Source organism: Macrobrachium rosenbergii, chromosome 14 (assembly GCF_040412425.1).
Source record: "Macrobrachium rosenbergii isolate ZJJX-2024 chromosome 14, ASM4041242v1, whole genome shotgun sequence".
In the NCBI taxonomy this organism is placed as follows: domain Eukaryota; kingdom Metazoa; phylum Arthropoda; class Malacostraca; order Decapoda; family Palaemonidae; genus Macrobrachium; species Macrobrachium rosenbergii.
Genome location: NC_089754.1, coordinates 40,430,464 through 40,442,519, shown reverse-complemented (window position 1 = coordinate 40,442,519; position 12,056 = coordinate 40,430,464). Strand labels below are relative to the sequence as shown.

Genomic DNA, 12,056 nt, shown 5'->3' with positions numbered 1-12,056 from the left:
CTTGTATTTTAATGATTTGCTTACATATTTATCTATTTATATATTAATTTGTTATTTTATTTTTTCTTTTTTAATAACTGATCTCTTCTTTCTGTATTTCCAATTACCCTCTGTTACTACTTTCCAGTGAACACCATATTCTTTGGAAGCTTGAATTTTCGGTCAATGGCCCATGTGGGCTTGTTCCATATCGATAAGGTTCATCTTCTGAATAATAAAAATAACAATAATAATTTGGTACCATCAATCACAGGAAGAGCTCACGATGAAGCGAAACATTAATTTCAAAGTGCAAATAAGGTTTGCTTTGGCGCTACAACCAAAATAGAAATCAGTTACCTTATTATTTTTGCTATTGTTGTTCAGGACCCCAGAATACCATCGCAATGAAACTAGCTTGATAAGGGGGTTAAATGCACAATTAGGGGACAGCAGAAGTACTTTGTTTTTGCAGCACCCAAATACCATTTACCAGTCTTGTGTCGAACGTCATTACATTAACGTACAACTAGTGCTGGATTTATCAATTTATGTATATCTTTCACTGCGCAGGAAGTTATTGCTTCATCTCTAGATCTTCTTGTTACTCCAAAGAGGAACACCGTGAGCAAATAAAAGCTTCCTCACCTGTACGCCTGGGCCTCCACTTCGAACATTTCAGAACCACCAGAATAGAGGAATAGGAAATGACCATAGCAGCCATGGGAATCCAGATGAGTACAAGCGGAGTGAATATCCACCATATGCCCATCGTGGAGTTTTCCCCGCAGTTGGTCTCCGTCAAGTCTTTCCAGATACGAACCTGGAAAAAAAAAAGGCCTGAGTATGCTGCAGACATCTATATTAAAGGTCTGTTTTCTAAGTATGCATGGCTTACCTCACATTTATTATATTATTTCATTTTATAGTAGAAATCACTGACGTGAAAGTGCAGGTTTGTTGTGCATAAAGGTAAACAATACTCTCATTTACGAAAATGCGGAAACTCTATGAAAAAAATTAGACAACGATTAAATAAAAAAAATGATGTGTCATCAACTGTCACGTGTGGACAGCCCCACCAAAAACTGATAGGCTGCCTTTAAGATTAGACTCGATAGAACAGATGATAATCAGTACTGAATTTGCGGGAGAAAAATCTCGAAAACAAACTATAGGCATACCAATGAAAGTCTCTCAGATATTTATCAGGTTTCATTTCAGTACTCAGATCAGATCTTATAGAAGCTTTCATGTTTACTTTGATCCCATAGCCTCAGTGGCTAAGGAGCAACGTTCTTGTTGTAAGCGTGAATATGGTCCCGATTTTAGTCACAAACTTAAATAGCATCTACGTTACACAAATACTGAATTTTTCTTCGAACAAGAAAGTCATGTTAGTGTTCTTATGGGTACTTTATCTTTGCGGATCTAAAGTACGCCATTTGTTGGTGAAATCGAGACATTTTTCATTACAATCGTTCCCTTAGAGCATTCCTAATACTTTATAGTTGGTATATGAATGAAAAACATGTATCGAGTTTGTCATGAATTGTAGATTTTAATTTAACAAGTACATTTCTTTACTTTCATGATTTCCATAGTTAAATTGCTTCTCCTGCTTGACTGTAGGTATTACTTACCGTGTATACTCTGTAGAACATGAAAGGTAAGGCGAAAGCAGCAGACAGAATCCAAATGAGAACGATAATGACGTCATAATGCCACATCTTCAGTTGCTTGTGGAAGGGACGGACGATTCCCAGCATCCGGTCGTAGCTGATCACAGTTAGGCTCAGTGTGCTCACTAACATCACCAAGACTGCCAACAGACAGGAGGACAGTAAAGAACCAATAGTGCCGTAAGTGTTCTTTTAAACGCAGGCCTGAACACGAAGTAAACTACGTGCTGAAATGCTGAACAATAAACAGATCGGAGAATAATAAAGTATGAAGATATACTAGTCACCCTTATTAACGTTGAAACTGTGAACCAGACCCAAGTAAATGGATTAACCAGAAAACAGTTAAACAGATAAATGAATAATAAATCAGGAAATATACTCAGATTTGACAACAGTTATGCGGTTTGAGAAAAATGGGAAACCAATTATTTACCTACGTATCAAATCATGGGAACTGTAGTTACAAAAGACTTTACATTCCAGTATCAATAGATATCATAGAAATATATTATCATCTAAAAAAAAAGAGGACACTGCGAAAATTATCATATTTTTTCTTAAAAGGATGCGGAGCTTCTAGGCATAATCAATTTATTATATCCAAGTTATTCAAGTTTCGTAATATTTGCAAGTAGATGAATCTTGAATACGTTTATTTTACGTGAGAAACAACTATATAGCTCAATGGCCAAGACAGTTATCGTTGTAAATAATGACACTCCGGGTTTTGCTCGCGATCTGTCAAGTAGATGGATCAAAAGTAAATGTACCGTAAAAACTATTTATTCGTTCTCTACATATACTAATAAAAAGGACTTTCAAAAGAAACAGAATTATTAACTTGCAAGGCTTCACTGTGGAACGTCCGTTTATATACGGTTGGGCCTACAAGAAATAACGAATGTGACTAAGCCGATGAAAAAGAATTCTTATTCATCTGCTTAGCTCCAGGCAATAACGAGCGTAATTAGATACCGGGTCACTTCAGATTCACCGTCTGCATTAATGATGTTAAAATCGATTTTAAGTCTGAACGCTAACATGGCAAATCAGGTATCTCTGACTCTAATAAAAGAAATATAAGAAATAAAAATATATGTGTGTGAGTGTGTGTGTGTGTGTGTGTACAAACACACACACATATATGTGTATGTATATATATATATATATATATATATATATATATATATATATATATATATATATATATATGTGTGTGTGTGTGTATATGTATATGTGTGTGTGTGCTGTAAATTTAGTAAATATTTCTTCAATCCTATTAATGTCGAGGCAATAAAAACACAAAGGCCTTTATTCCTCCATCCCATAGAGCCATAACAAACTCCTCTTTATCCTCTGTGCCATAGAGTTCAACAAGATTCTTCGTAGAATTATTACACATTGTTTTAGGGACTGCTCCTCCTGTATCTTATCTCGAAAACTCAGTAGCCTTTTGATAGAGTAAACGACCCAGAGATTATGGTGATAACATATGCATGTTCACCTTCGATGATCCCTCCGCGTTATTTACCAACTTATTCTGTGTTGAATATCGGTCACGTACCCTAATCAGCATCATTTCAGACAGTTTTAAGAGAATTGTACTTATTCCTTCGGTAAAGATTCTCAGTATTTTCGAGATTTAAAAAAAAATGAGTTCTTTAGTTTTTATTTACATGTAATATATTCTCTTAATTAAATTGATTCTTCATATGTAATGACCTACGGTCTATAGCACAGGTACACCCATGGCATTCCAAGTGAGAAGTTTTCGTCAGAACTTCAGAGCAATATTTTCTGACGACGTGGAAACTACTATAATCGATCAAGTTTTTCAGCAGGGAGAAAAGAATAGAATTTGCCACTGAATACTTTTGTTGATAAATTCACAAGAACATAGAAGGCACTTGAATTTATACTTTTCCTTAATTCTGACAGAGTAAATAACCCCGTATAAGTTTCTTTAAGCTACTGCTATTCATTTTTTCTACACTTTGATAAAGTAAAAGTCGTTGTTTGAATTTAGTTATTTCCATAAGGAAACAAACGGCAAGCATTGTCATGGGTAATTGTTGAACCGATATAAAATACGTTATATGGTCTATGCTCGTTGCCCTTTCAGTTGATTAAACAATAGATAAATTAATTTTTCAATTATCCATTTTGCAAACATATAACTGCTCATTCCAGACGCTGTGGATGATGGATTCCAAACACATCAGATTAGTACCATACACTCCTCAGTTAGCATTATCTTTTTGTGTAATGTATCAAGGATGCGGTATGACAGAGAAATCACATTGCTCAGCACACTTGCAGGTCAGAGTGGAATAAGTGCTAATAAAAGCCCAGGGGGTTTTTCCCCTGGCGATCGACCGATATTTAAATTAACAGAAACCCCAAGCCTGCCTACTTGTCTGATAAGACTACCTATGAATGTTATGGCCACTTTTTCGTTGAGCCATCTGAAGGGCAAAGTGTACGCTGATCAGCGCAGATCGCCAGGAGAGTCAGTAAACAACGTAACCCGAGAGATAAAAAAGATGCCACGCCGTACTCTTACCAGAGAGCTAGATAATTAGGCGGTTCATCTCCCAAACAGGGCTTATTTGAAGGTAACCTAAGAGCAAGCACTTCATGGTGTCTAAGTACAGGGAGAATTCTCAAGGTATCGTCATGATATTATTATACTAAAGATAACAGTTAGCTTTCTGCCGAAGTTTCTAAAAAGTTAATATTCTAGTAAAAATAATAAATTCTTGTATGAAGATGACTTAGCTCCTTCATTATGCACTGAGTAGGTTAAAAGAAAAGATTTATTTCAGTAGTTAGGTGCAAGGGGCAGTGGGTCTTAACTAGGCGTGAGAGTAGATAGCCATGAAGTGCCTCTTGAAAAAACTTTCAACAATTCCACTCTCATTTACCTCAGAAAATCTGTACCTGCTTACTCTCTGTCACCCTCTTGGTATTTAAATCACAACTTCCTGTTGCCACCCATCCCTAGCTCTGCACATTTCACCAATGCTAGAAGCAATCATTCTCTGTCCTTCCCAGTTCTTTATTCCCTACTCATTCACATCCGCCTGACTGCCATAACAGCTTTATCTTACCAAAAAATCAGTTATCATACCTCTTTTATCTGTGATGTATCAACGCCCATTCTGAACCTCGAGATTTGATATATTTTTTTATTTTTCTTCTGTTTTTTGCAACTTAAGTATAGGGTTTTCAGATATTATATATATATATATATATATATATATATATATATATATATATACATATACATATATATATATATATATATATATATATATATATATATATATATATATATATATATATATATATATATAAAGAAAGAGAGAGAGAGAGAGAGAGAGAGAGAGAGAGATAATTTCTCAGTACATATACTTACTTTGGATATACCCTTCCCAATGACACCACACTTCCCCCAAAATGTAGAACTGGTGAGTGTCTGAAATGGTGAACTGTACGGGTCCCAAGCAGGACAGCATGAAGTCGGCGAATGCCATGTTCATGATGAAGCGGTTCACAGGTGTCCTCAAAAGGAGCCTGTTCCTGAAGAGGATGATGATGATGGACAGGTTCCCGAAGAAGCCCAGGACCGTTATGACGACAGTGAACGCCCATCTCACTCCCAACTCCCACGAATCCGTGTGCGTGAGGTTGCACTTGTCCGTGAAGTTATAATCACTGAAACACATCACTTGACCGTCCCCCCAAGAACAGCAGGTTTCGTTGCACTCCATGCTGACCGTCATTTTGAGTTGTAAAGATCAATGGCTGTCGTTGGAAGCATCTTTCAGCCACTCAGAGACACTGATTCCCAGTCTCTCTAGAATGGGAGACTGTAAATCTCACTTTATCCTCCCATTTCACTTCACTTTCACGAACTCGCTTGATGACTGCACTTGTTCGAGGTAAGGGACTCCACCGATTCCTTGCTTTCTACTCCAAACGGTCAAGCTTATCTTCTTTAAGATAAACTTCCACCTAGAACCACAACTATTATCAGAAACGTTTGTGCGTCGAGCAACGAAACTTATTACACGTTTTAAAAAACTGTCGCCTATTTTTCACTTCCTTCTGCTGTTGAACTCGAGAACAACATTAGCTGGACGCTTCCCGTTCTATGTTTCGGCCCGAGTTTGTCTGACTGACGATGATCAGTGTGGAGGCTTAAGCTTAATCTAATCTATGATGACAGAGTCACGGGCAACAAATATCGTCATTGATAAAGGAACCTCTCGGATAATTATTATGGACTTTATTGCAGGTTCCTTTGATTATTCTTCACCTCTCTTTTCTTTACTCAATTTTCTTTTGAAGCGATCCTTCGTTGATGTGTAATGGCAGGGGCCTATATGATGTCAGTATCGTAACATACGAACTAGTAGTACTGGACTGCGCAAGTTATTGACATTTTTCACTTATCTCTCTCCTTGACCGTATCTCAAAAGCAAGTTTTCTAACACTATTCAGCATCTTGCGGCCAAAATCAGTGCCAGTGGCAACAATGAAATCACTCAAGTTCGTGTTCGTGTGACCTCGCTTTAACAAGCCTGGACGGCTTCAAATTTTTTTTTTTTTTTTTTTTTTTAGCGTTATGAAAAATATAAGAGCTTCTGGATGCAATATTTGATAACTAAATGCTAAAACAGGTCAGTTAACTTCCTCTGTGTCCCGTGTGTTGGTGCCGTAATGCTGGTATAGTGCCACTGGTGAGAACAGTTTTACAAGTAATATTAACACTCTCTCTCTCTCTCTCTCTCTCTCTCTCTCTCTCTCTCTCTCTCTCTCTCTCTCTCTCTGCTTTCTTATTCGTTCCTCTTAAAGATTTTACGGACAATCCTTAAAAAAAAAATTCCAAATATATACTCCAGTTTCAGAAACATGCTCATAAAGTGATGCAAATGTGGTCATGCGTGTGTGTGTTTGGAGTAGGGGCTTTAATATCCCGTCCTATATGAAAGAAGATAAAATATAGTAAACCAAAAAAAAACAGATAGATTAGAGCGATTCAATTCTGAGATAATTATGACGGAAGGAAATACCATAGATAAAACTTATTCCGATACCTTGCCTAGTCATTGATGACAAAGCTGAGTATGTTTTAGTTTCGAAAAACGTATCTTGGCCTTAAAGATAAAGAAGATAGAAACCGATCGCCTACATATCTGTAGAGTGAGTGACTGTATACCGGAAAGAGGATAAATGCCAATAACCACCAACCACTACAATAATAATGATGATAATGATAATAATAACTGTAACGTTTTAATAGCAGTAATAGGCAAGTGTTCACCACATGTTCCGTTTCTCTTGGAGTCTGTTACTTATCAGCATCATCTTGTTATCATCCTTAACTTCATCATCGCGATATGGAATATATAAAACTTTGGATTTTTTTACAATTGTGTATTTGTCCTGTTACTCTTAGTTTCACGACAGGAATAGAAAATTTCGTAAGGTTGAGCGAGTTATTGGTAGTTTGGTCTGAAAAAAAAATGGGTTTATTCTAACAGTAAGAAGGTAAATCATAGCGAATTCAGATTTTGTACTACATAATTAAAGGGTCTAGGGCTTGGCACTCTCGCTCTGCAAACACAAATGCGCGCTCACACACAAACGAATACTTTATATATATATATATATATATATATATATATATATATATATATATATATATATATATATATATATATATATATATACATACACATATATACATATATATATATATATATATATATATATATATATACGTACATAAATAGATATGTATATTTAAAATGTCTGTAAACATACATACGTAATTATTATATATATATATATATATATATATATATATATATATATATATATATATATATATATATATTATATATTATATTGACATATATGTGTGTGCGCATGTATGCATGTACATGTATGTAGGCTATGTATACAGTGGGCATCATATCTCCCTCGACTGGCTATAGTAGCATCAGCAATGTTCTCACTGAACCAAATAGCATTTCGCACAATTATAGAGCATGTCTTGGAGGACCAATCAGCTCGGGAAGATCTCGCACGGTGTGGTCAAGGGTCAAGTGCTGCTCGAAGCCCCAAGATCTGCAGCTTCTTGATAGTCCTTTTTTTTTTTGTCTTGATTTTGTCTGTTTATCTTTATTTCTCTTTATTTTTTCTGAATGATTTTTTTACCTAAACGATAACTATACATAGCAACAGTTATCATGACAACTTTACGCCCCCTATATTTCTTCTTATCATCATTATCATTCATAGTTTGTGCCCATTCTTAATCACTATTTTTATGCATTTGTTGCATTATATGATGTGATTGCACCATTTTCCTCACATATGAGAGAGAGAGAGAGAGAGAGAGAGAGCGTTTAGATACTCCGCAGTCAATATAATAAAAGAGAAGCCACGGATTAACCTCCCGCCAAGATACCTGAATGGGGAAATGAACTGATACAAAAGCTCCGTCTTCTGATCAATGAAGTTATGCAACTTCGGGTCTGGTTAGGTCTCGGAAGGGTGGCCGCCTATAAATGCCAGGCAATATCAGTGAAACATGCGGTTATGGCTACGACTTCAGACCTTAGGATCTGATGTGAGCTGCATGAGTCAGAATGAGGCTCAAGGGAAGGTCTGATGAATCATGAGATTTGTTTCGTAAGGTTGAAGTGTTCCGGCAGTAGCCTATAAGGTCATTATTCCCCAGAAGTAAAGTACCCAAGCACTTTAAATATCATGTGTAAATGCTCATGTTATCGTGCTGAAACGCTTGAGTTATCGTACTATATTACTCAAGTCATCATACTAAAATGCTTCAGTTATTGCACTGAAATATTCAAGCTATTTTTGCTAAAATGCTAAAGTTATTATACCATTATGTTCGAATGGTCGTGCTAAAAGCTCAAGTTATCATGCTGAAATAAATAATTTACTCTTCCAGATATGAAAGAAGTGAGGAGCAACAGTATCAATTGTACTGCAGCAGCACAGCAACAGAAATATTAGTTATCTCCAGAGGCAATTTGGAGTCCCTAAGAATATTAGAATCATGTCGTAAATCTCAAACAAATTGCAAATTGATCTTTCAACAGCATAGATTATTATTTTACTGTTTGCATCATTTTGATGCTTACGTTGCGTCCTAAGTCATCAGTTTCAAATCTTGCAAACTTGCTGAAGGATTTCATAGATGTTCCGCGTGAGCAGAAATTGGTTACGATATGATCCGAGTAGTCAACAAGCGAGCGATCTGAGCAAGGCCTATAGAATTCATTGGACGTCAAGGCATGGAGGTGCTTAGCCAGATTTCTTAAAGAAATCAACACATTTGAAGACCTTGGGTACATCAGTGCACATTAGCCACATCAGGTAGGCAGTGACGAAATGTAATTGTCCCCACAGGGACGTTTGTCTCAGCCTCTCTCTCTCTCTCTCTCTCTCTCTCTCTCTCTCTCTCTCTCTCTCTCTCTCTCTCTCTCTCTCTCTCTCTCTCTGCAGGCTACCTAAGAACATAATCTGAGATAGGATTGGGAAACTGATATGGAAGAAATTCTATGTTAGTTGTTTTTTCTTAAAGTGAAACGTAAAGTATTCTTGATAAGGGACAAGGACGAACTTTACTGGGACAACAGAGATTGTGAGAATTGCAAGGACTGAAGTTTTCTCACTGCTGTTAACATTTTTTGTTTCAATTGCTACTACTAATACTACTACGCAGAATCTTATTATTTCATCTGGTGTGATAGAGAGTTCCATCTGTCAGTCTAGCCCCATCATTTCATTAAGGGTAATCATGTGGACGTCATTTAACATGTTCGGCCTCTTATTTATTTAAAAAAGCCATTTTCATTTCAGATAAATCAATAATAAGATGTATATGAATCTGTACTGAAATCGGCAACATAAAAAAAAGAGAGGTATTCATTACGCAAAATAAGTTAGAGTTCATGGTTAAACATACTTTACAAAAGGTGAGGAAAGAAATAAAGACTTGCTGGGCTCCAGCGAACTCAAGACTGCAAACATCTTTAAAAAACAAAACAAAAAAAGTTTCGCATTTTTTTGTAAACAACAAAGAGCTGCAGGCGATAACAGACCTGTATCTGATATTCGTGAGATATTTGACAAATGATAAGCAGCCATTATGAAACTATTAACGTAACAATATACCTTTCTCGATAAACCCTTGAGTCGCACGGACGCTCAACTGGTTCTGGGTCACGAAACTGCTAACAAGATCGTTTCAGTCGGAAACTTCTTCGTAAAAAAACTAAAAAATTTGCAAGTAAATATCTCTTGTGGTGGAAAATATGTGAATGTCACGCAGTGAAGTTTTTAAAGGATAAGAAAACTTGATTATGAGATCGGAGACATCCCTATAGTGTCCGTGCCGTGTAAATGAGCGTCCTCAGATGCTGTAGAACTAAAGTAAATGGTGATTTACAGCGTGAAACTGGCAAGTTTCAAAAAGAACAAAACAATGAAAACAGACTAATTTAATATATTCAGTGTTATTTAGAATCGTTACATAGAAAAAAGAGAAAACATAAAACAGAAAAATGTATTTCATTAACAGGTGAAGTGTTCATGTCAGCCTCCCTCTCGGCCACCATCATGAAGCATCCCTCGCGATTATTACCAGTTGGAGCCACTTGCAACCACTCCTGCTGCTCTTATGGCGACGGTCAGGTCATCTGTTACAGCGACTACAACTTCACGGACAGGGCAAATCTCACGTACCACGAGCCCTGGGATCTGGGCGTCCGGTGGACGTACGCGGTCCTGGTGACCATCGTTGCCCTCTTGGGTAATCTGTCAGTCATCCTCGTCCTCTCCAGGAACCGGCTGCTGTTGAGAGCCTCCGTCAACCTCTTCATCCTGAACGTGTCCTGCGCAGATCTCGTCCTCACGCTCGCCGGGCCCATCTTATTTACGATCCGAGACACGAACATGTTTTACGTGCTGGGTGAAACGTGGTGTCATCTGGATGGGTTTATACAAAGTACGTTTTAACTAAGACGAATTTCCTTTAGAAATTATTGTGCTAGTTGTTACATCAAACCATTTTAATGAAGGCTTGGTTAATCAAATGTTTGTGCGAACACCGAGTAGAGCCGGATTGAGTATCCTTATTGTTTTAAGTATTGTATATTATATACAGTATTTAGATGACTGTAATCGGTCGCAACCAGGCTGAAGAATGACATGGGGCTACCAGCCTTCTCCGAAAAGATTTACTAAAAACTGGACTGCTAAAATCTTTTAGAGCTAAACCGCTAATGGCAAAAAAGATGACTGGCGAAAAACAAATATGTTACTAATCTGATATTCAAAACAAAATCCATCATAATTGGATTTCATCCAAGAGGAAAACATTCTGATTGTCTTGTGTGGATAATATTTATTTTACAATCATTGCATATATATATATATATATATATATATATATATATATATATATATATATATATATATATATATATAATCATCATATTTGTTCACCACACACCTTTTTCCCTTTAGAAGGTAATGACGCCAGAAGGTTGCAACCTTCCGGCTTCTAAGTAAGCCTTTACGTCCTCTTTCTTAATTCCATCAGTCGCGGTAAGTCTTTCACACTGAAGAAAAAAACTTGGGTTGCACTTAGATTACATAAAAATTTTAGAGATATTGCTATGAAGTTCGCTAAAATGATGTCATCGTGGTATAATTGTCCTAACCCAGTCATACCTGGTAATCATGAATGGTGCTGCCCTCGCCAAGAAAGGGTATATTACTGTACTTCTCGTTTGGGCAACTGTGAATCACAAAAACCCAGGTGCATTGGTCACGCATCCTCAGCTCTTCAAAGATGTCCTTAGCGCCACAAGACTAGCTTTCGACAGCCAGAGACAAACTATTAAAGATATGATTTAAAACTACCCTAACTAAGAACCGACAGCCAATGATTACCGTACAGACATTTTACAAATGCATATTGACCTCAGTGAGTAGATATTACCTAGCAAATTGTACTATATCAAGTAATAATGATGAAGGAAACAACGGATGAGAGGACACAAGAACAATCATGAAAGGAAGACAGTTTCAACATTACCAAATATTTTTATGCACACAGTTTCGGTTTATTGCATTGCTTGCTAAATGATGCTCTAGATAAATATCCTATTTTCCGTCAGTATGACCAGGATACAATGTTCGACAATGTTCTTGAGAACAAGCTGTGTGTTAACAAGGAACAAAATGAATCTGCCCACCTATTTGGAGTTGTGAACATTCCTGTCAGGGAGCAAGGGACGAAATCCCTTTTTACTGAAACAGCTTTAATTTCAGACTTAAATCCTA

At 36.8% G+C, this 12,056-nt stretch overlaps 1 protein-coding gene across 3 annotated transcripts in view; it reads left to right on the top strand.

The window, feature by feature from the left end:
• LOC136846005 (substance-K receptor-like) overlaps positions 1 to 12,056 on the top strand; it is a 289,880-nt gene that overhangs the window by 271,014 nt on the left and 6,810 nt on the right. For 2 of the 3 annotated variants that reach the window (XM_067116593.1, XM_067116595.1), the window contains exons 5-6: positions 553 to 849; positions 10,288 to 10,713. In XM_067116593.1, the coding sequence (XP_066972694.1) occupies positions 687 to 849; positions 10,288 to 10,713 (589 nt within the window). In that variant the 5' untranslated portion in view covers positions 553 to 686. Of the gene's footprint in view, positions 1 to 552; positions 850 to 8,946; positions 9,081 to 10,287; positions 10,714 to 12,056 lie in introns of those variants that run through there. The other variant, XM_067116594.1, reaches the window with a different exon arrangement.